This window comes from Neophocaena asiaeorientalis, unplaced genomic scaffold, assembly GCF_003031525.2.
Source record: "Neophocaena asiaeorientalis asiaeorientalis breed wild unplaced genomic scaffold, Neophocaena_asiaeorientalis_V1.1 scaffold22, whole genome shotgun sequence".
NCBI classification, from domain to species: Eukaryota; Metazoa; Chordata; class Mammalia; order Artiodactyla; family Phocoenidae; genus Neophocaena; species Neophocaena asiaeorientalis.
The window spans coordinates 1,625,652-1,650,929 of NW_020174422.1; the positions used below are offsets into that span (position 1 = coordinate 1,625,652).

The 25,278-nt window shown below is 41.3% G+C and overlaps 1 protein-coding gene across 3 annotated transcripts in view; it reads left to right on the plus strand.

Moving 5' to 3' along the window:
- KALRN (kalirin RhoGEF kinase) overlaps positions 1 to 25,278 on the plus strand; it is a 573,088-nt gene that overhangs the window by 387,802 nt on the left and 160,008 nt on the right. Inside the window, exon 34 of one of the 3 annotated variants that reach the window (XM_024756494.1) lies at positions 2,012 to 2,074. The exons of the other annotated variants lie outside the window; for them this stretch is intronic. Within the exon in view, the coding sequence (XP_024612262.1) occupies positions 2,012 to 2,074 (63 nt within the window). Of the gene's footprint in view, positions 1 to 2,011; positions 2,075 to 25,278 lie in introns of those variants that run through there. 3 annotated transcript variants of the gene reach the window in all.

The window sequence follows — 25,278 nt, forward strand, 5'->3', positions numbered from 1 at the left end:
GTACAAATATCATTTAACAGACGGATGCTCCTTTACAAAAGGCAACCTAGCACAGTGGTTAGGACAGCTTTGGAGTCAAACCAACCTCAGTTCAGATCTCAGCCCCTCCACTGTCAGCTGTATGATCCTGGGCAGGACCTCAGTGCTTCAATCTGCAAAATGGGGGTAATGGTACTACCCACCCCATAAGGTTGTGGTGCAAGTTATGTGAAATGATGCGTGCCAAACACTCAGCACTTCACCTGGCACATGGTAAACACGCAATAAATATTAACCATTAGTAATAGTGATAATAAAAATGACACAAATAAATTAGCTATTGATAATGATGACACTAAAAATATTTTTTAAAACTGCTCTCTCCCTTCAGAATTTTAACCATTGCATAAAGAGCAAAATGTGAAATTCAGCGCTTGTAAGACTTAAATTCTGCCACTAAAATAAGTTCTACAGATGAAATAGCATATCTATAAACTGGTACTGACAGTGAATTATGATGTGGGAGACTAGCTAATCAGGACAGCTGATGCTACCTCCCCCCCAGTCCATAAATGTAACATTATGCAAAGGAAAATACGATTTAAAATTTTTGAGTCCCTTTTGCCCTGGAAAAGGTGAGCCCAGTACTTTGCCCTTTCACAAATGCATGCATACTGCCCCTGGCTTTCTTCAGAATCTCATCTCCCTCCTGAATCCTTAGCACCTGCTACCTTCCCCACAGCTCAGGGTAACTGCCATTTGAACTTGATGCTGAAGTGTTTTCTCTCCCTTAATGAACAGTTTTTGCCTGGCTGGAGGTCTTACTAAGAGAGTCTCATACGGTTTTTCTCGTTTTTATAAGGCAGCCTTTGATACCATGAACTGAGCCACAGTCAAATGGAAGGTCATACTCTTCAATTCATCTTGAATTTTTCTCTTGGCTAAGAGCCATAGCTGTTTAAAATATGTCACTTTTCCAAGAAGCACTAGAGGTTGGTTCTCTTTGAGGGACCATTGTTCTTAAAGAAACGATGATTCCATTGCCTCCAATGGCCCAGTAGAGATGGTGGAACCAACACTGGGATATGGGGTCTCTGGCATGGCTCCCTCACTCAGTGATCCATTCCCTCAGCTGGCCTTGCAGCCTGCACTAACCAACCACGTGCCTTAGAAAAAGTCCAGACTACCACTTTATGAACCCTGGAAACACTTGAAACCAGGAATGTTAAGTCAGTTGCTACTAAAAATCTGCTGCGTAAATGGGTAAACTTTTCTCAGTTTCTTTCCCCCAACTGAAGGTCATGGTAAGACTTGGTAGGGCACAGGGACCCTAAAAGAGTTGAAACAAGAAAACAAAACAAAACAAAAAGGGTATGAAATAAACACTAATGATCACTGCCACTGGACCTCATATGTTCCTTTAAATTGGGGTATAGTTGTTTTACAATGTTGTGTTAGTTTCTACTGTACAGCAAAGTGGAGTTCCCTGTGCTAAACAGCAGGTTCTCCTTAGTTATCTATTTTATGCACGTTAGTGTATATATGTCAGTCCCAATCTCCCAATTCATCCCGGCCCCCCTTCCCTCCTTGGTGCACTGGACCTCATATTTAATGCATCCCTAGTTATATTATTCCTGGCTTTCCTCCTCCTTATCTGTCTGGGAAATTGGAAAGCCACAGCCAGAGTGCTCTACAGGGAACTAAAGCGAGGAACAGTATACAGATTTGAACGTTGACAGTGTTTCACAGTTAAAAGTGTCCAGTGAGTGATCCCCCTCTGGATCCTGGACCCGGTTGGCTTCTTCTGAACCTTCAGACCGAGCACTGTCCTACACAGCACTCTGCTTCCTCCAGTTCCTCTAAAATTATGACTGTGTGTTTGCCAGGTTGCACTGTGTGTGTTGGGTTGCTAGAAATACATTAGGTCGCACTGACGGTTTCACTCTGTTTTCTATAAAAGGCTACAGGAATCTCATGGAAATTTTTGCAAAGTTATATGCAAATCACAGAGCCCCGGCCCTTTTCTTAACAGGATGGCAACCTTGCTCCTCGGTGGTACCTGGGACCTGGAGATCCTTTCTCCACTTACGTTTAGCACGCAGCTCACCGGGTTAGCCGTGCCGCCGTTGGGACCTCCCACCTGGACTCCCATCACCCACCTCTCTTGAGACTGCTCTGGCAGGGCTGGGGTGGGGTGCAGCCTTTGCTCAGAGGGCCACATGTTCCAGGCAAAATCTGCCCCCCTGGGCCATGGGCTCACCCCTCGGGGCCCCTTGCTTCTTTCTCTACTGGGTGCAATTCGAGGTTGCCGAGCTTCTCTCCAAAGTCTAAAATGGTGGGACAGTAGGGACCTGTGAGAGGCCCCATGGCCCGACACACCGCCCACCCCAGCTCCCAATCTGAACACCAGGCACCCCCGGGCCCTCGCTGCCCTAGAGGTCTGCCATGTGAGTGGGCAGGTTCATCAGAGGGACGTATTTGTCCCTGGAGTTCTTCTCCAGGTTGAATGTTTCTATTGTCAGTGGCCCCAATCTGGAAAAACCCGTCATTCTAATCCAGCCTGCCTCCCCCATATCATGAGAAGGAGGGAGGAGGAAGGAGGGACAGTTTACGGTTATGGTTTATGGAAGATGAGGGAACTCCAGCCTTTCCCAGACACTGGCAGGAACCACTTCTCCCAACAAGTATTCTGTCTGCTTCAGCCTACCCAGGTTCTGTCACGATTTTCTAGCTCTTCCCTCACCTCACTCACTCCTGAGGTGTCTGGTTCAAAGATCACCCTCCCAGCCTTCCTTGGCTACCAAATTGTCCTGTTAGGGGATGGGTGGGAAGTGGGAGAAGAAATAAGTGAACCAGACTGGCCACGTGTTGATAATTGTTGAGACTAGATGATGGGTACGTGGGTATTTATTATATCATTCTCTCCCTTTTGTATATGTTTGCAGTTTTTCATAATAAAAAGTTAAAAAATTAAAAAAAAGTCCTCCAACTTTCAAAACACTCAAGAGAGAGCCCCTACCCCCAACACAGTTTCATGGAAACCCCACACCAAGGCAAGAGGCAAAGATGACTCCATTACGTATATATATGTATATATATATATTCATTTTCTAATTTTTTTAAGGCCCACTGCTTTATTTTCAATAGACTAAACCTTATTTCTAAGAGGTCCCAAAGTTGCACTTACTTCCCTCAACTGGGTTATGGGGGAGGGCTTGGGTAAAGGGTTCCTTAAAATCCTGAAAGTTTACACTTCCATGTATCTCACAATCTTATTGTGAGGATGGGACTTGTTCAGTGTTCTGAACTTTGCAAAGGAAACGTGCTCTCAATTCAAAGTGTCATTCTCTGGAATTGCACCTGGCTCAGGAAAGGACTGACTTTGTACTTGAATTTAAATCTAATGGAGAACCTTAACACGGGCATTTGCATGACTAAGAATTGCTGCTGTCTTTTTTCCATATGTCACTTTCTTGAATGTGTTCTAATAAAATGATTCTAAAGCAGGCTGTTGATATACAGTGATTTATAAATACTTTCTGTTGAGTGCTGAGGCCCTTAATTTTATACCAAGAATTCACCCCATCCCACTTTCTGGAAAGATCTGTTTGTTGGGGACAGATGCAATGAGTGTACGTCTGGCCTAGTTGCGGCACCACTGCAATTGCAGTCACTAATGAGAATCACGTCAACCACAGCGATTTTGTCTTCTGGTTGCCTAGCAGCAGAATTTGTTTTCCAGAATAAAGACGGCCATATGAAGTAGATGAGTGTGATGGGGGAAAGTGGAGGGGGCAGGGCAGGAACAGGAGGATAATTCCCTCGGCCAGAGAAAGGGCAAGGCAGAAGGAGAGACAAAGGCAGCCAAAAAGAGAGGTCAAGTTCTAGTTCGTTCTGTTCAGTGATAAGACGTCAGCATGTTCAAGTGATTACCGGTTGTTAAACTTTATTTACAAAGTTGCACCTTTTGATATCAAGTTAGAGCAAGCAACAAATTTCAAAATCTCAGCAAACTAGAAGCAAATAAAAATATGTATTTCCAAAGGTAGATATTTTGAGAAGCACTTTTGATTCCAATCTTTATCCCCCTTCAGCCAGACTGGCCAGGGCACTCTCATGAGCCAGTAACCAACTTGGGCCAGTTCTTTGGGATAGGAGGCTTTGTTAGAAACCTTGTAAGGGGCAGAGAAGGCAGGACCAGACAAGGAGCCTTCCGTATACTGAGCACCCTTCTCACGTGCTGGGAAGGCACTTGATAGACATCAACTCCTCTAGTTTTCAGAGCCATCCTGAGAGGCAGGCAGTACTGTCTTCATTTTCCAGATGAAGAGGCTGAAGCTGAGAGAAGCAAATAACTTGTACAGAGTCATAAAGCTAGATAATAGCAGATCTGTGATTCAAATTCAGGGCTCTGATCCCCAAACCCATGCTTCTTCGGACCACAGGGCTGATGGCCAGCGCCCAGCCTGGGCTCTCCCTTGTAGCTTGTCATGGTCTTTGATGAATTTTGCAACCTCTGTGTGCCCTGGCGGTGGTGGCGTGTGGCAGAGCCAGCATCCTGCTCTTCCTGTGACTGGAGATCCCTTCCAGGTCAGGGTTTTGCAACCCACATCCTCATACCTGGGACTTATCTTTGTAGAGCACAGTCTGATGAGGCTGAGATCCCCATTCAGTTCTCACAGGGATTTGCTCACTCGGAAAATATTTGAGTGTCCCTAAGTGCTGGGCATTATGAACTAGGTGGGCAAATACAGACTCAGCCCCTCTTCTCACAGAGCTTACCAGTGGAGGAGACAGGCATTAATCAAGGAACACTTGCATGGTTATACAATTATAACTGGAAGGGACCTTGGAGATCCTTGAGATCCACAGATGAAACTGAGACCCAGAAATGCTAAGCAGTTTGCTTAAGACCATATAGCAAGTTAGGGGCAGCACGAGGCCTAGAACTCAGTAGATTTCTATTCTTAGGCTCCCTTTTCCCTACTAGGTCACCCTCCAGTCTCTTGCATACCCAGAAACTGCCCCCTAACCACAGCCGGCCCTATGAACGTGTTGATCAACCAGCACACTATCCCCAGCCTAGGAAAAGCCAGACAGCACACTTTGCAATGATAATCAAACAGCATGGTGAACTGAACCCTTGAGGATGGCAGTTACCCAAGCCTTGTTTGCAGACTTATTTCAGAGCCCAAAGCAAGAACAGAGAGGCAAGGCTCCCGTGCTGTAAGAAGAGTGCTTGCAGGTGTTTCAGTGTTTTGGTCTGACCTGGTATTTTCTCATCTCCCAAGTTCAGTAGTCATTCATTCACTCACTAATTCAACAAATATTTATTGAGTGCCCACTAGGGACCGTGCACAGTTCTCAGAGCTGGGGACACAGCAGTGAAAAAGTAGAGTGCCCTCATGGAGTGAACATTAGGCCTGGGGGAAACACGATAAACGAATACGTAGGTAAATATCAGCATATCAGAAGGTGATAAATGCTACAGAGAAAAGTATATCAAGAAAGGGAAGTGGGGAGTGCTAGGGGAGGGGTGATGCATTTTTAGGTAAGGTGGTTGGGAAAAAGACATCCCTGAGAAAATTATGTTCTCGGTCATCATTGTACACACACACACACACACACACACACACACACACACACACACACACACACACACACACACGACTGTGCAGTATGATTTGAAAAGTGCCCTAAGTCTTCCCCTACCTCCTTCAGAGAAATAAAGGTTTCTCAGTAGCATGTCCAAGAGCCCAATTCCTAGCTTTCCTTTTTTTTCCTTTGAGCTAAGTCAGTGGTTCTCAAACTTGAGTGTACACCAGAATCAGCTGGAGCACTTGTTAAAACACAGATTGCTGGACTCCACTCTCAGAGTTTGTGATTCAGTAGGTCTGGGGTGGATCCAAGAATCTGCATCCCCGGCTGCTGCTGCTGCTGCTGGTGGTCCAGGGACCTCCCTTAGAGAGCCACTAGGTTAAGTATTATAGCTGGAAGATCTCTGCTAAAATCCTGAGAAAGGATATATCTATCTATTCATTAGGATCCATGGACTTTATCAAAGTAGCTATTCCTGGAAGAGCAGGATCCTTAAGAAATGTGACTTTTTTTTTTTAAACTGGGGTAAGTTTCAGAAGCGACAGCCCAAGACCCCAAGCATTGAGGAGTTAGGACAAAGGACAGGTCATGAAAAGACGGTGACAATATTTCATTGCTTGTCTATCAATGCCTTGCATTTTCCTAGCATTTAATACTTTTACAAGCCCTTTCCTCACTACTCTCTTTTGGCAGTTAACCTGTTAGGTAGATATTTACAGATGTCATTATTACATTTTGTAGGTAAAATAATTGAGACCCAAAGAGGTTATGTGGCCTACATAGGGCATCAAGGATGAGAACCCCAGTTGCTTTACTCCTAGTCCAGTGTTCTTTTTCTACTCACACTCTTCATAACGTGAGCTGTAGCTTTCTCCTGGGGCATCTACCCCAGGGCATTAAAATCCAGGACATGAAGTTGCTCTTTGCCTTTGCTCTGTTCAAAATTCCACTTGCTGCAAGTAGATTATACATGTGGGTGATTAACTGTGACAAATACTAAGCCCTGCATGAGTTTGCTCTACCATAAACACATTTCTCTTCTACCAGGTATTGTACAGAGAAAATGCTAACTCATTTTAATATTAGCCCAAGCTAGAACTAATCATTATGAAAGCAAACCTGCTGGGGGAAAAGCAGACCTAATACTTTCCAAAGGCAAATAGAAATGGTATTATTACGTGTACCTTTGCTTCCATGCCATTAATCGAGATAATTGAAAGTTTCCTGTAACACTAAAGCACGTAGCGAAAGGAGAGTGGATTTTGTTAAATCTGATGACTGACGAATCACTTTCTCAGATATTTAAATATACCAAAAAGAAAAAAAATCATGGACATGAAACATAAAATCCTGTTTTCCAGTACTTGCCTTTCTGTTATTTTCTCCAGTCCTGTACTGATTCCTCATAGTGAGAGAGTAAGGTCCCTCACTGAATCTCACAGACAAGGAGGACCCGGGGGTTACAAGGAGCTGTTTCCCATCAGCTTCCATACATGTTTTTGACCATCGAAGAGCCCAAGGTTTTAGAAGTTTCATTTCTAAAACTGCCCTCATCTGTCTCTCAACCCATTGGTATTCTGACATTTTCCTCCTGTACTGCCGTTGGGTCCACTCATTTATTCAATAAGTACTTAATAAGTACTTAGTGTGTACCAGACACTGTAAGAGCCACTCAACAGGCTATGAAAATGAGTTAGAAATAATCCTATCCTCAAAGAACATGGCATATATTAGAATCACTTTGTAAATTATAGAATAGCCAACACTGAAGTGTATTCTAGATGTAGGTCATAAACCCGTGTAAGCATCTCCCCATTTTAATTCTCTGTGTGCTCAAAGAAAGCTAATTAATGAACTATTTTCGCGTCAACATAAAACAGGCATCATTAGGAAAGAAAACTTACCTGGAGAGGAGAGTGGGATACGGAAGAAGCTCTACTCTGTAGCTCTGAGCACGCACCAAGATGTGCATTGGCAGCCCCCAAAGCATGGTAACAAGGGGGCGGTATAGGATCTAGCATCTGCTGTAGATATTCCACATGTGGACTCTAACAAATTGAATTTATGAGGATCATAAAACTTGGATGATAAGAAATTCCATATTGTTGAAAGATCTGGTATGAATGTGTTTTTGCTGAGCTTTAGACTCCAAAGTATGCTATAAAAATGACTGTTTCTTAAAAATATATAGTTCATGCCCACTGCAACACAAGGATTGAGCATATAAGAAAACAGGTTGGGTTGGAGGAGATGCGGTGGCATGCAGAGGATTCAATTAGTTGCATCTGTATTAGAAAATCCATGAGAAGAGATGCAGACCGTAATTCAGCCGCGTGTGCGTGTGTGCGTGTGCGTGGGTGTGTACCTATGTGTACACAAATAGACATGCACAGGAAAGGTGTTGAAGCCCAGTAAAAATGATTTTATGAGGATGTGAGCCCTTTAAATAAATTCCAAATTCATAATCCAAAAAGGAAGACAAGTTTAGAAAACCGCAAGTGCAGCCAGAAGACAAGGATAAGATTGTAGTTCTGGTGACCAAGTGGCTCAAGGAACACCACTCACACACCTTCCTCCTACTTGTGTTGGGCCATCCGATGGTGCAGCAGCCCTCCCTCCCTCCACTCCTTAAAGGAGCTGCTCTGGCTCTGACTCCATTCTGCTTTAAGGTGTGCTTTGTTAATAGTCAAATCCCAAGACAGGGGTTCAGGGCAGATACACAGCTGGATCTCAGATCTGTCCCATGAACTCTATTTATGCTAGCTCTGCAAGCCCGTCCTGGCCCGGGAGGGAGTTTTCACAGCACAGGTGCTGTATCCAGCCTTACTAATAACCATCAGGGGTGCTAGTGGTGTGATCATATAGCCAGGCCTGCTGTGGGTGTGTCTGGTCACGGATAGCGGTAGCCACAGGGAAATATAACAGTGATGGGGGAGGGGGTCTCTATGTATCTGCCTTTGAGTTTCTGGGATGGTAGAATAAGGTGTGTTATTCTATTTGTAAGGATGTCCAGAGATTCTGTTGCCTGGCAATGGTGACCTTTTAATGGGCCTTACACCCAAGCATCGTGTGAAGTTTTTAGATCTGGCTATGCTGAGTTCTGCTGGGTGGTTGCTATGGCATCAATCAGGGTAAAAGGATCCCAGGGTGCAAGTGGGGACTGAAACATAGTTGATGTAGAATCAGGTTAGATTTCACCGGTATGACACGCTCATTCTGAGAGTGACCCAGAAGTATGGCCCTCCAGGAGTTGCTCTGGCATCTCATAGATTCATGAGGACTTGCATGGGCATCTTGGCCCTGAGAGGAGCAAGTGTTTAAATTGATTTACATAGTTAAGTTCCTACAAGGCCGCCGGAAGTTAGCAATGGAAATAGGAGGCTTTGTACTTCCCAGATTCTTCCTTCATTCTCGTTCGCATTGAAGATGCTGACATATTGCTTTATTTGTTAGGACAGGCTACCAACAAACTTGTTGGAGAGCCATTGATATAGGGGCCTCAAAACCAGACCACTACAAATGATCTAAGTACTGTCTGTCCACCCTGCAAGGCAAGCTGCAAAGCAAGCTCAGAGATGGAATAGGTCATTAAAGGGGGAGGCCCTTGCAGGGTCTTATTGGTGGGTTGGTGTTGCAGGATATAAGTGATCACATTCCAGCTTAATGGCACAGCACAGGGTGGCTAGTAGGGCCAGACAGGTGCATAGCCTTCTAGGAGAGGCCATCAACCCAGCATTTCTAGCTTCTGAGAAATAAATGATTTAGAAATTAAAGTGAGAAGGTAGTTATCACAGTGAGTCTGATGGTGTTACAAAGATGATTGCTTAGACCATTGCCACATGCCAGTTTCCCACCAGACCTCAAATTTGGCTATAATAGTCAGAAATCTGGCTGTTTTCTCCTGGATTAAATGTCTTTTGAAAGAAGCATATGCAAGTAGGGGTGGTGGTTGGGATCCAGAAGGTTGAGGCTGGATAGCATCGATATTTACACTGGACACATTGGTCTCTTTGGCAAATGTTTGACATGGAGGAAGGCTGTCAAAGATTATGGCCAAAGTAATGCAACGATTTGGGTTCTGGAGGGTCCCCTTAACTATCAGAGACTATGAGAAAAGCTAATACATCCTCAGAGATCAATGAGAGGGTCATTTATCCAAAAAACAAGAGAATGAACATTATTAATAATTAGTGACCCTCAATAAATACTAGATATCCATCACATCATTTATTCACTCAGCAAATATTTATTGAATACCAACTATGTGCCAAGTGCTATCCTAGACAACAACAAACCAGACAAGAATTCCTGCCCCCATGGAGCTTACATTCTGACGGGAATACAGACAAATAAATAAGTAAAATCTATAAAGTACAGATGATGACACATGCTATAGAGGAAAAAATATAGCTTCAGAGGATGTAAGTAGTGCAGGGGATGAGGGAAGAAGTGAGGGGAGGATCTGAGTTCTGGTGACTGACCTAATCGGAGATGCAGAGATTAGTGAAATTAGGCCAGATGGTCTCAAGGCAGATCATGGTAATGTGGCTGTGAGTTTTGGAGGAGAGGGAGGGTTGAGGGTTCTGTGAGGAGCACACACAGGTCTTAGAAATTTCTCTTCATTACTCCCCAGAAAAGCATGAAGACTTGGGGAGGAGTGGTCTTACCTAGGGAACAGGTAGGGGCTCTCAGGTGAGACGGCCTCTCCCCCAGCCTTCATGCCTCCTCTGGAGCCAAGAGGGTGCCCAGGAATGTGCCCCAGAAGTCAAGTGGGCCCCAGACTACTCCCCCAGCCTCCACCAGGGGTCCAAGTGAGCCTTTCTGATATGGTATTAGCCTAGGTTAGAGGAATCTGGATTCCATCCAGTCTGACGGGGACTTCACCTGTGGTGTGACCAGACATCCCTCAAAGTTCACATGATGAGATTCTTGAAAATAAATACAGGTATGGTCCAAGTACAAAATGAGTCCAGGAACCAAGAGTTCATGGAATAACTGTTCATAAATCTCTAGAAGCTCAGAGAGGCTTTGCAGATTCTGAGAAATATGGTACAGTATTTGTTTTGTCTTTCATAGGCTTAAAATATGAATTCCCTTTGGTTACCTCACCTGATTCCCAGCAGACTGCAGGGTCCCTCAAGTCTAGCTTGATAAAGGTTCAGCAACAGGAAGAATAGTTCCCAATCATGCCTGTTTGGGACAAATCCCAGTCACCAGTACAAAGGCAGAAGGAATTCCAGTTCTCTTTATCAAAAAACAGCATGGGGCCCTGGGAGACCCTGTGAAGAGGCACAGGGATTCAAACTAGAGGCTTAAGATATTAACTCTCATAGAATCTGTTCCTTGGGCCCAAGTAACAGATATGTTCAACCTAGACCTGAGTCCCTGGCAGCAGGAAGATGGCTTAGTCACAGTTGTGAGGTAAATGTGGCTTCCTCTCCCCAAACCCCACCTTGGACTCATAGAACTTAGGCAGCAGACTGGGGAGTTAAGGAGAAGCTGGCTTTCTCCTCCCAGCTGCATCAGTTTGCCCTCAAGAGACAGGTTTTTGGTTAAAGCCAAATGAAAGGGGAGCTCAGGGTACTAGCATGCATACATATACACATGTACACACACACACACACACACACCCTCCTATTCATTGTGTAATACCTTCCCATCTAATGCAAAGCCTTATTTCTAGAGAGGTACATTGTAAAAGTAAGTCCAGAGAGTTGTCTTCTTAGCTATATAGAAAAATTAGTCTCAAATGGCATTGGTTAGCCCTTCTAGAAAAGGGCGGCATGGAATAAGTTCATTGCAGCTCAGGTTTCAGTCCAGGAGCCAACCGATGCATGACAAACAAAATGACGTTCTCCACGTGGCTGTGAGAAATCAGATGTGACATCTGGTTATTTCCTATTTTCTTGGATCAACACGTGTGCTCAGGAGGGGGCTTCTGACCATACCTGGTATGAGTCAACCATCTTTTGGCCTATCCTGATAAAAGTTTAATTTTGAACTAAAACTAAAACTACAGGATGCAAAAACATTAAAACTTACATGTCGATGTAGATCATTAGCTAGATAAAGAACCAGTATAGTTTTATAGGATCCATGTCAAATCATACTAGTAATTGGATTTGTCATTGCTACAGAATAAGTTCCATGAGGGCAGGGATTCTTGTCTGCTTTTTTCACTGCTGTATCCCCACTGCCTATACTAGTGCCAAACATATAGTAGATACCATGAGTACAATTGCATAGTATATAGAACAAGTGCAATTTTTTAGTGTGCAGAAATACAGTCCATTTTTAATGCAACCAGACTGGTAGGCAAATACTCCGTTGTACCACTGGGGGGTAGGAAGAAGTTCCGCAGAATAATGTCATACTTGCAAAAACAAGAAACATGCTGCTTGAGTTAAGGATAATGCAAGAGTAGAAGACAAGTTTGTGTGTCATATGATAAGCAAAGCTAAAATCTGAGATCGAGGGCCAGGACTGATAAACAAGGAAAGCAATTGAAAAGTTAGCAAAGAATTTCCAAGGCCATAATCAAAGGAGCAAGCAGAAGCCCAGGTGCACAGCCAGGTGTGGGAAACTACCATGTGGTTTGAACACTGACAATTCAAAGGATTCTGATAAATGCCGACCCTTCTCTCAACAGAGTTTATACCCACCCATGAGTTTTTAAATGTATCACTTGACTTTTGGGGCTCTGTAGATAATTTCTAATTAAGAATGGCAAATGGGAAGATTGAAAAAGGAAAAGCGCCAAGGGCTAGGAGCAATAAAGAGAATAAACCCAACAGCTCACATGTCTAAAAAAAATGAAAAATTGTTATGAAAAATCAAATTTGAAAAATGTCTCTCATTTGGTTTGCTTCACTGAGTCGGTCGCCAATGAGGAGGACTACAGTTCCAAAGACATTGTTGATTGCAAATGCACTTCTCCTCACTGCCCTGCCCCACCACCATGCTCTTGATTCTCAATAAACATTCCTAAAGCTCTGGGAAATGAAAATGTGAGAACTGATGCATCTGTTGTGAGTCAGCCCAAGAGATGGTCAACAATGAAATCTGATGCCAATTCCCTGATGGCAAATGAAGCTGGGCTTCAGCTTGATTTTACTGAGCTTTAGAACTGTTCCCAAAATACACAAAAGGAAAATAAAATATGGTCCTTAACTACAAGAATTGTATAGTCCAAATGGGAGAGAAAAAATATACTCAAAAAACAAAATTCACACTATGTATGATGCATAACTATTGCTTTAGCCTAAGAGATTCCAAAAGCTACAATTATCTCTCCTCCCTCTCTTTCTCTATCCAACACTAAGGATGAGTCATAGCATGTAATGGCTGTAGTCTTCTGGTTGTTTAAAAAAATAATAATAAAAATAATAATAATCATGGTAGTAGTAGTAACAATGACAATAATGAAATCTAGTATGTCTTCCCAAATTGCATTTAATTTGTATATGTCTCTATTTGTCTTAGAATGGCCCCTTTACATCTGTGTCCCTTTCTTAACTTTATCTTTTCTACCACTCTCTCAATGTTCCTGTACTCCTACCACTATCTATTCCTAAGACAATATCTTCTCTATTCAGAGAAGAGAATGAAAGCAGATGTCTTTGTCAGGACAAGCTAGGTTATGCTGTGGTAACAAACAACTCTGAAAATACTGTGGCTTAGAACAACAAAGATTTATTTCTTGCTAACACTACATATTCATAATGGGTTGGCTCTATTCATCGTAGGGAATCAGGGAGCCTAGCTGATGGGTCAGCTTCTAAAGTTGCCAATTACTGTCGCAGACAGAAATAGAATTCTAAAGGACCTTAACCCAAAATTAAATGATCCAGCCTGGAAATGACTCAACTTCAATGGCCAGGAGTAGTCATATGGCTCTACAAAACCAACAGGGGCCGGCAAACCGATCAAGTTATTTGTCCAGAAGGCAAAGAACTAAAAATATTTGGTGAAATCAGAACGACTACATTAGCAGTAACATCAAGTCATAGTTGCAAATAATGTACGTTTTGACTCTAACCCATTTCAAATATTGGTCTACTCAACAGGTGTGTGTGTGTGTGTGCATGTGTGTGAATTTCAAACATATACATTGAAATAATGTTATTCATGTTTAAGTCATTGTTTGCTTTCCGTTACTCCCACTGCCTAATTTTCACTAGGCTCCATCCCTGACTATTAGGCCCTATGTATATGGGGTCAGTGCATCAATGACCCATCAGAGTATAAAGATTAGAAGGCTTCTTGTTCCTTGTGAAACTTTTTCTAGACTTCAGGAATCAGTTTTTGAGGATACAATGTCCTGATGAGTCTAGAGGGACATGAGCTTTTTCATATCTTAGGGCTTAATTTATTACATTATTTATATGCTAACTTGTAGAGTTCTCTACTGGTATCTGGCATCAGACTCTACACAGAAAGTGTTACACAGTAGGGATATGAACTTATTGAATCCCTTGTGGCAGAGTCACTGACTAATGTTTGAAAGGATGTTTTATGTAAGTGCAAGAACATGACACATGTGCCACATTGCTCCTATTATAAGTAGTGCTATAAGATTACATGACCTTGTTCTAGAAATCACATGGTTACTCCATCGTTAAGCAGCTAATGGTTTCACTGGGAAGCCAGGGCAAGCTATACTATAAACCACATTCAAATTGTCTGTAAACACAGGGTATTGGATACAAGCAGACCAGGGCAAGAAAATATAGCACTGCAATGGGAAGGAAGGAACCCTGGGTTGGAGTCAGGAGAGTTGGTTTTGCTCCTCATTCTGCTACTGACCAGCTGTATGAGCTTTGAAAAACGTTTTAGCCAAATCATCTATCTTCTCAAAACCTCAGCTACCTCATCTGTAAAATTGAAAAGTAATAGGAACTTATCTCTAAATTTCATTCATACTTAAACATTCTGTTTTTCTATAACTGGCTTAATTGTAACCTGGAAATCTATGACTTTTACTGAGAAAAATCAACAAGCATCCATCCTAAATAGTGTAGAATTGGGAAAATGATATTTATATATAAGGGATAACCTAATTTTATATGTAATTATTATCTGTATTGATAAAAGAGATGTAGTACTAAAACAGTAGTTTTTAATGTTTAGCTTTGAAATATAGGCAGAGTTTGTGAGAAATGAACATATATACTCTACTTTCTTATTTATTTATCTATTTATTTTAAAAAATATATTGAACCTCTACCATATAATCAGCTGGGTTAAATGAGCAGAGAAGGGCAAGGGAATTGAGAACATTAGCAAGAGCATTATTGAAATAATGGATCATGGAATACAAGCTGCATAGGAAGGAAAGTGATGAAAGGAGAGTATCAACAGATTGGGAGACAGTAGAGGGCACCATGAACTAGAGGTCCCAATGGGGTTAAAGAAAGGTCATAGTAAGTGTAATTAAATAAAGTAGAATAAGTTGTGGTCAGGAAGCAAGATGTGAGACTTTTCCTTCTGACCAAGATAGAGAAGCAAGGACCAGATATACCTGCCTGAAACTACCAAAAACCACACAAAATATAAGAAACAATTTTCAAGACACTGGACATCAAACAACAAAGGACAGTGTGATCCCCGAGAGACAAGAAACAAAGTGAGCCCTATGAATACCCAAGCTTACTGCCCTGAAATTCTCAGGACATCAGGTTGAGAACTCAGAAGGATCTTACCTTAGTGGTGAGAAATAATAAGCCCTAGAAGAACTAGGCTCTGGTTCTGCCTAATATGTCTTAAAAGGATCAGACTTTCAAAGTAACTTAACTGCATGCCAGGACAAAGCTCAAGAGTAGTTATAGGAATATATAAAATTTGAGCAGCCAATAAGGTGTAATTCACAATGTCTGCTATCCAATCAAAAATTACTAGGCATGCAAAGAAGCAGGAAAATATGACCCATAAAGAGGGAGAAAATCTATTGAAACTTACCAAGAATTGACACACATGTTAGAATTAGCAGCCATGGACATAAAAACAGTTATTATTAAGTGTTCCATACATTCAAAAAATTAAGGAGAGACATGGAAGACATAAAGAAAAAAAAAACATGTTGAACTTCTAGAGGTGAAAACTACAATGTGTGAGGTGAAAAATACCTGGATAGGATTAACAGTAGATTAGACACTGCAGGAGAAAACATAAGTGTACTTGAAAGCATAGTAATAGAAACTATGCAAAATGAAACACACAGAGGAAAAAAAATTTTTTTTAAACGAACAAAGTATCAGTGAGCTGTGGAACAATTTCAGGCATCCTAATATTCATGTAATTGGAGTTCCCAAATGGGAAAGGGGGACATAAAAATATTTAAAACAATAATGGCTGAAAAATTTTCCAACTTGATAAAGCCTATAAACATATAGATCCAAGAATCCAAGCACAAGAACTAAGAAGAAAACTACACCAAGGTATATCATAATTGCATTGCTCAAAACCAGTGATAAAATAGAAAATCCTAAAAGCAGTCAGAGAAAAACATACATGCTATATACAGAGGAACAAAGATAAGAATGACAGCATATTTCTCATTGAAAACAAGGCAAGCAAAAAGACAGTGGTGCCTCAGAGTGGAGTAATGAAAATAAAAAGAAAACTGTCAGCCTAGAATTCTATACCCAGTGAAAATCTCCCTCAAAAATGAAGGCAAAATAAAGATTTTTTTTTCTGACATAAAAAAGTTGAAAAAAATTCTTCACCAGCAGATCCACACTGCAAGAAATGTTAAATGAAATCCCTTAGGTAGAAGAAAATGATATCACAGGGAAATATGGATCCGCACAAAGAAATGAAAAGCACCATGGGGCTTCCCTGGTGGCGCAGTGGTTGGGGGTCCACCTGCCGATGCAGGGGACACGGGTTCGTGCCCCGGTCCAGGAGGATCCCACTTGCTGCGGAGTGGCTGGGCCTGTGAGCCATGGCCGCTGAGCCTGCGCGTCCGGAGCCTGTGCTCCGCAACGGGAGAGGCCACAACAGTGAGAGGCCCGTGTACCGCTAAAAAAACAAACAAACAAACAAACAAAAAGAAATGAAAAGCACCAGAAATGGCAAATGCATGGGTAATATACAGGATTTACAGATAAAGAGCAGTATGAGAGAGCCTTTAAACAAGGATGTTTAAAATCCTCCAAGAGGTAAAGGAGAAATACTATATATAAAACAGAAACAGTGACTGTAAAACAAGAATGCATACTGATGAAGAGAGTATTACTGATTTAGAAAACAGAAGTGAAGAATCTCCTAGAGTACAACCAGAGGGATAAAAGAGATGGGATAAAGAATAATTTTAATAAGAATTCTGGGATAGAGTGGGAAGGATAGCAAAAAGACATTTTTCAAATAGATAACAGAATTTTCCAGAAACTAGGAAATGCAGAAACATTGTAGTGAAACTAGAGAACATCAAGAAAAAGAAAAAAAAATCTTAAAGTCAAGAGAGAAAGAAGTGGTTACCTAAAAAGGAATAACAAACAGCTTGATAATAGGCTTTTCACCCACCATGACAGAGACTAAAAGGGAGTGAGTAAGAGCATCAATGTTCTAATGGAAAATCTTTGTAACCAAGAATTCTAGGCCCAGCAAAATTATAATTTAAGAATAAGGGTGAAATAAGTGTATTTTCAACATACAAGAACTTCGACATTTTACTACGCATAAATCCTCACTGTTTTGCAAAAAGAAAAATGAACCAGGAGGGAGGAATTAGATGCAAAAAGATATTGTACGTAAAAGGAACACTAAAATACTGTGGTAAATATAATTTAATGTTGAGCACAAATAACATGAATAATAACCATTTGAAACAAAATGGAATATTCTGAGGGAGGGTAAAGCAAGCTCAGATCCTTGTCTGACTTAAGAACAGGATAGAAGTAGGAATTAACTTAGACTTTGTTAGAAAAATATACTTTTTTTTTTTCTGGCCACACCACGTGGCATGCAGGATCTTAGTTCCCTGACCAGGGATCAGGTCTGTGCCCCCTGCAGTGGAAGCATGGAGTCTTAACCACTGGACCACCAGGGAAGTCCCAGAAAAATATACTTTTTTAAGGGTAATGTAAGGATAGCCACTGGGAGAAAAGAAATAGAATATATAATTTAAATACTGGTAGAGAAAAGTAAGGAGAATAAAGCAATTTTAATCAATTTGAGAGAGAAAAGGTAAAAAAAGAAACAGAGAAAATTCATGGCAAATTGAAAATATAAACAAAAAGAAGCCTAAGTATATCATTAATCACAATCAATGCAAATGAATTTAATACATTAATTAAAATACAAATACTTTCCATTTGGCCTTATTAATCAAAATTCAGGTATACACTGTGTAAGAGAGATGCAAGTCTAAAGCAATGATACAGAAAATAAAGGAATGGAAAAAGGTACACCAAATATTAACCAATAGAAAGCTGGTATAGAAATTTTATTGTCAGATAAGATGTAATCATTTAATTTCTCTTGTTCTTTAAATTCTTATTATGTGTGGTATGTTTATTACTCCACCAAAGCTAATACAGAAATTACTTCCTGGAATTGGGGTACTGCCAGACCAAAATTTTTTTTAAAGAAAGAAAAGAACAACAGAAAAGGAAAATATGTCATATTGGCTTTGGAAGGGGGCTGAAGTTAGAGGAGAGTGTTACTGGAAGCTGGGAAAATGGAGATCTACATTGTGCAATGGTGGAACATTTGGAAAGCCGTCATTCACAATAATTTGGAAGGCAGCTCATATATTTAATGAATTAGTAGATGAAGATGAAGAGTCCAGGAATTTTTTTAAAGGAAATAATTGAATTGCTTAAACAAAAGCAATAACAATGGTGTGTGTGACTTGTAATGTGTGTAAATGTAAACTATATGTCCATAATAGCATAAAGGCCAGGAAGGGGAAAATGGAATGACTATTGTAAGGTTCTCATGTGATCAAGAAGTGGTATACTATCACTTGAAAGCAGACTGTGATAAGTTAAAAATGGTATACCAGAATCCTAACACAACCACCAAAGTAACAGAACAAAGAGTTATAGCCAATAAGCTGTCTCAGTCTGCTTGGGCTACCATAAGAAATACTACAGTCTGGGTGGCATAAACAACACATTGATTTTCTCACAGTTCTGGAGGCTGGAGTCCATGATCAAGGTGCTGGCAAATTCGGTTTCCAGTGAGGACTGTCTTCCTCGTTTGTAGATGCTGCCTTCTCCCTGTGTCCTCAAAGGGCCTTTCCCCTATGCTCATATGAAGAGAGGTCTGTTGTCCCTTCTAGTTCTGATAAGGACCCTTGTTCTACTGGCTTAGAGACCCACCCTTATGACCTCATTTAACCCTGATTACCTCCATCAAGCTTTATCTTCAAATACAGTCACATTGGGGGTTGGGGCTTCAGCATGAATTTGGGAGGTACACAATTCAGTCTATGACATAAGCCAACAAAGGAGATTTAATGGAATCATAAAACATTCTCAGGTTATCCAAAAGAAGGCAGAAAAGGAGGGGAAAGGGAACAAGGAACAGAAAAGAAAAATAGAAAACTAATAGAAAGAAAATAGACTCAAACCTAATCATAATCGTAATCACAGTAAATTTTAATGGTTTAAACCATTTAAAGACAGAGATTGTCAGATTGGATTTAAAAAACAAGACCGAAATAAAAAAAACAAGAAATGTACTGTAAATATACAAATAGGTTTTTTAAAAAAGATTTATCATCCTAACAATATTCTAAAAATATATATATAGAGAGAGAGAGAGAGAGAGAGAGAATGGCTACATTACTGCCAGCCAAAGTAGATTTCAGAGCAAAGAATATTACAAGGATAAAGATGGATTTTCATAATGACAATCAAGAAGACCTGACAGACAACCCTAAACTTTTATGTGTATAATAACAGAACTTCAAAATACATGAAGCAAAAACTGATAAAACTGCAAGGAAAAAATAGACAAATCAACAATTACAATTGGAAATTTTAATATTCCTCTTTCAGTAATTGATAGGATAAATAGAAAATCAGTAGGGATGTAGAAGACTTGGAAAACAATCAACCAGCTTGATTTAATTGACATTTATAGAACACTTCACCCAATAATAGAATACATATCCTTTTCAAGTGCTCACAGATTATTTACCAAGAGATCATATTGTGGGCCATAAAATAAGTTTCAATACATTTAAAGGAATTCAAGTCATATAAAGTATGTTCCTGGACCACAGTGGAATTAAATTAAATAAATAGAAAGACCTTTGGAAATTTTCCAGGTATTTGGGAACTAAACAACACACCGCTGAATAACGCACAGGTCAAAGTGGAAAGCAAAAGGAAAATTAGTTGAATGAACATAAAAATACAACATATCAAAATTTGTAGAATGCCCTTAAAGAAAGGAAGATGTCTACCTTAGTGATATGGGAGTCAGAGCAGTCGACAGTGGTGACCATGGCCTGACCTTGGGAGGGGTGGCTGAAGTGGAGTGAAGGAGGGGCTCAATGGATAGAACCAAGGCCAGGGTGCTGGAGGGGCTGCCCGCAGGGAGAGAAGTCACTCAAGATGATGACAGAACTTAGGGTAGAAAGGGGAATCATCAGCCTGGAACCAAAGTCACCAACGAAGGAAGGGCTTCTAGTCCCAACTTTGTTATCTTTGCAAATCGCTTCATCTCTCTGAGCCTCTGTTTGCTTATGTGTAAATAAGGGAGTTATGAATTCCCCCTCTCTATATAGCTTTTGATAGTCTCTGTGTATTTTAAATGTTTTAATGTATATACATTTTACCTAAGCCTCTCCAGGTGCTTTTTGGGAAATAGCAAAACATTAAATGAACATGTCCACACATAATCACTAAGGCCCGTTCAAACCCTAGCATTCTGTAATTTATGCCCGAAAGCCATATCATCTCCTAAATGGCACTCACAGCCAAGCCGCAGTAGGGAAGGTATCCTCCAGTCACTGTGGACAGTCCAGAGAGGACGAACTTGTTCAGAGTAAATGAGGGAAAGGAAAGGATTTTTCATGCCTCCGGAATGGCCCAAGCTAAGGTTCAGATGCAGGAGGAGCAGAGCCCGAAGAAATAAATGGTGAAAAGGCTCCCATGGTTGGAAGTTGTAGGAGTGAACACTGGGGCAGGTCAGATGAAATCAGGCTGGGAGGGGTGTTGAGGCTTACAACCATGCAGGAGAGTCTCTGAGGACAGAGACATTCACAGGAGAGGCTATTTCCAGGACGGCATTCACAGGGGTAGGCAGGGGATCATAGGCTGCAGGGCTATACTTTATCACGGAACAACACAGAATAACCAGAACTTGCTGGCAAAGACGAAGGTATGCAAATACATGCAAGTGACATTGGGTCCAAGACTTTACTGCTGGTTACGTGAACTTCAGAGGACAGGAATCTTCTAGAAGTTTTGGGTTTGGGGAAACATGAAAAGAAGTGGTTTCATTCAATATGAAGAAAGGCTAGTAAAGCAGAAGACTGGTAGAAGTACTGGACTGCCTTTTTTGGGTTAAAACTGAGTTGGTTGATATTCGTCACTCTTTAATAGGTTTAGAAATTCCAGACGAGTCCTATAGAGGCTAATTATCCCATCATTGGCACCTTCCCTGCAATTTTTGTAGCTCCTGGCAGGGGACTATTTGGGGTCTTTTAAGTTGAAAAGCATCAAAAAGAGTCTTCCCAGGAATTTTAATTTAAAAAAAAAATCAGTACATGATTGTACAGTCAGTTAGGCAGGTAGAGGGATATTTCACATGAAGAAGATTTTTTAACACTATAGACTTGTAAATACTCTTGTAAATTTTAAACTTGTGAACACTAAAATATATAAAAGGAAGCAAATTTGAAAAGAATGTGTTTTCTGTACAGATATTCTCACAAAACCTCAATCATCATCAGTCACTCTAGGTTGCCCTGTATTTACTTCTTACACTGACTTACAGCTTGTTTTTCATGTTTTCTTTAAGGCAGAGATTCTTGGGGCTCTGCCTGTACCAGCAGTTCTTGAGTTTTCCAAGAATGCTGCAGCGTGGCCTGTGTGAAAACTTGCCCCTCCAGTCTGTTGCAGTCTGTTCTGGTCTCTCGGGTTTCAGAGCAGCTGTGTTGCAGGCATTGCTGTCAGCTGAGCTTTCCTAATTAGTCCTATGGCATTCCCCTCTCTCTCTGTCTTCTTTTTTTTTTTTTTTTTTTAACATCTTTATTGGGGTATAATTGCTTTACAATGGTGTGTTAGTTTCTGCTTTATAACAAAGTGAATCAGTTATACATATGTTCCCATATCTCTTCCCTCTTGCGTCTCTCTGTCTTCTTTTGTCAAAGAGATAAGGGTTCTTTGATCCAAGCTACTTTTGAATTTACTTTTCTCTCCTGATCAGAATAGAAAAACATGGAGATTAAAAAAAATTTCCAAACTTCCCCTTCCTACCTTCATAAGATCCTATCATCTATATTGGTTAGGATTAGAAGGTTTAACTACATATAAAAGCTCCTAATGACTGGCTTAAATAAGGTAGAAGTTTATTTTTCTCTCACATAACAGACATCTAAACGTAAGCAGTCTAGGACTGCCAGAGAAGCCACAAACTCATCAGGTACCCAGTCTCCTTCTAGCTTATTCCTCCACCATTTGTAGGGTTTGGTCTAATTCATACTCCAAGATGGCAAATATTCCAAGGAGGAGTTTGGGCAAAAGTGAAGAAGAGTCACCCCTCTCACATTAAAGAGACTAGATGCAGCTAACACTCAGGCTTACATCTCATTGGCCAAAGCTTGACAATAAGGCTACTTTAGCTGCCAGGGAACCCAGGGAATGTAGTCTTTTACTGGGCAGCAAAATAAGTCTTAGTATATTACTAAGAAATAAGGGCGGATCATCAAAAAATCTAGAAACAATAAATGCTGGAGAGGGTGTGGAGAAAAGGGGACACTCTTGCACTGCTGGTGGGAATGTGAATTGGTTCAGCCACTATGGAGAACAGTATGGAGGTTCCTTAAAAAACTACAAATAGAATTACCATATGACCCAGCAATCCCACTACTGGGCATATACCCTGAGAAAACCAAAATTCAAAAAATTTAAAAAATTTTAAAAAAAAAGAAATAAGGGCGGAATGGACTTTGGGAGCACCTAGAAGTCTTTTTGCCATGCTATCTCTTATTATCAGAAAAATGACAAGTGGCAATCTAGTGTACATCTCTCTAATTCCCACCTCCACATTTTGTGCTTATTTTCTACAGAAGAATAGTACTGTATAGCAGAAGTATGCTTGAGACTCACAACTTCTAAGTCCTTCCATGTCTCATAAAGGATAGTTGTATCTTCCCCCTTAACATTTAAAACATATTTTGAAACAGATTAATTTTTAAAGAATTATGAGGAATTTCCTCAAAATTGTTGATGGCCCAATGCAGATTCCAAAATTATAAGCCAATAAAAGGCATTTAAAATAAAATATATACCCGCCCTATTTCCAAAAAGACTTGAGAAAGTTTAATGAAAACACTAAAAAAGATGTGAAATTTTAAAATTTAACATGAGAGAGTTCATATGAGGGAAACAAAAATGTAGAAGTTTCAAAAATGTGACGAAGCAGAGCACAGCTCTTTCCATCCAGTTCAGCAGATTTAAATCAACAATAATCGGAAATCCTTTCTGTATAAGAAAAAATTTGAAACCACCAAGGCTCCACTGTTAAGGCATTTCCAATCCAATGAAAGACACAGGAATGCAGACAAATAGCCAAGGCAAAGATGTGCCTGCTATGATAGAGGTACAAATAGCATTCTGCTAGAGAGTGAGGGAAGAGGTTATTTGGAGCTGCTGATGGTGATGACCTGGGTGGGAGCTGCTTGTGGAGGGGTTCGGGGATGAGGCTGCCTTTGAGCTGGGAAGGTGGGAAAGCACTTCCAGAAGATGAGAGGGGGAGGGGAAGGTAGAACCAATTCCAAACTGAGAAAACCTCATAAGTAAAAGTGAGGGAAATGGGAAAATATTGGGTATGTTTGGGAATCCGCAAGTACAGCTGTGACTTGGAGCCCAGGGTCAGTCTTGGTAGCAGATGAGTTGGAAAGATTGAGGGGTTGGATCTGAGAGGCCTTAAATTGCACGCTCATGGATTTAGGCTGGTTCTCTAGGCAGGAGAGGAATAGGAAAAGAAGGAAGTTGAGCATATCCTTGTTTTAGGACCACTATTCTCTCAGAAAGTAGTGAGCAAGACTCTCTACTGTTGATGCGAAGTTTGTTTGCTTAAAAAGAATGTAAAGGGTTTAAAAGAGGAAAATATGAGAAGGAATCGAAAAAGGAATGAACAAGGGGCTGTGAGCAATTTCAGAGTCCCCATGGAGGTGCTGGGAGTGAATTTGTCTTCAGATTTTGACAGCAAGAGCAAAAAGGCAAACGTGTTATGTTAAGTAACATTTTGGTTATTGACAAGTATCAGTACAAATACACTGTGGCGGGTTTTTCTTAAACTGTATGGATTGACATTTCAAGATGTGCCTTCTCTCAACACTGCCTTCTTTCAACGCAGTGGCATGATTGTGAGGGCCCTTGATGTAGGAGCCAAGGAAAATGACATTGAATTGCTGGAGTGTATGTGTGTGTGTGACAGAGAGCTAGACAGAGACAGGAGTGGTATTTGTTACTCTTGGTTAAGTCAGTAAGGGTAGTAGTTTGTGGTCAGAGGAATAAGGTATGTATGCATGTTGCAGAGTGGCTGGCTGAATTTGGAATATGTTCTTAAAGCAATGCTGGATATTCTGGGGCATGGTGACACTCAAAGAAGAGCAGAGAATTTTCCATAAAAGAACTCGTAGCAAGAGCAATTTAAATGGGAATTAAGCGATGTTATCTCTGGAGTGGGAGGGAGACAGACTTTTCCCTCAGTTTTTTCAGAAGGGCTCTGTAAAGACAAAATGTCAAAGATAAATATGGAGATGTAAGCTGAGCAAATGTCAGGGCCCCAAAAGGCCAAGAGCTCAGAGTGGCTGGAGCAGCTCACCAGCCGCCCTTGCAGTCTGAGTCCTCAGCACCTCCACCACAAGATTCAGTGAAGGGCAAGCTGTGAATCAGAGCGCGAAGTTAGAGCTCAGAAATGCTTTTCTGTCTTTCATGGACCCAGTGCTCTCATTTAGAGATGACTAAACAGGCCCAGGAAGATCCAGTGACTTGCCCAAGATCACCATCCACTTAGGGGCAGAACCAGATGGCTGCCCAGACTCTTGTCTCTTGGCCCGGTGCTCCCACACCATCTCCACTGTGCTGTCACACAGTGTCCTGAGGGCCAGCAGAGTCCACCCTGAGGGTGGGTGCAGGCCCTGGAGGCTGGGGGCGTGTCACTCCTAGAAAAAGAGGTAGCGTCAGAAGGGGATTTCAGGAAATATCCTCAGATGGTCTTAGAGGGTTTTAGGAAAGAATCTACTTACCACCATGTTTCAGGGATATTAAAATGCAGCACAGGGCTTCCCTGGTGGCGCAGTGGTTGAGAGTCCGCCTGCCAATGCAGGGGACACGGGTTCGTACCCTGGTCCGGGAAGATCCCACATGCCACGGAGCGGCTGCGCCCTTGAGCCATGGCCGCTGAGCCTGCGCGTCCGGAGCCTGTGCTCCGCAGCGGGGGAGGCCACAACAGTGAGAGGCCCGCGTACCGCAAAAAAAAAAAAAAAAAAAAAAATAAAAAAAAAACAAACAA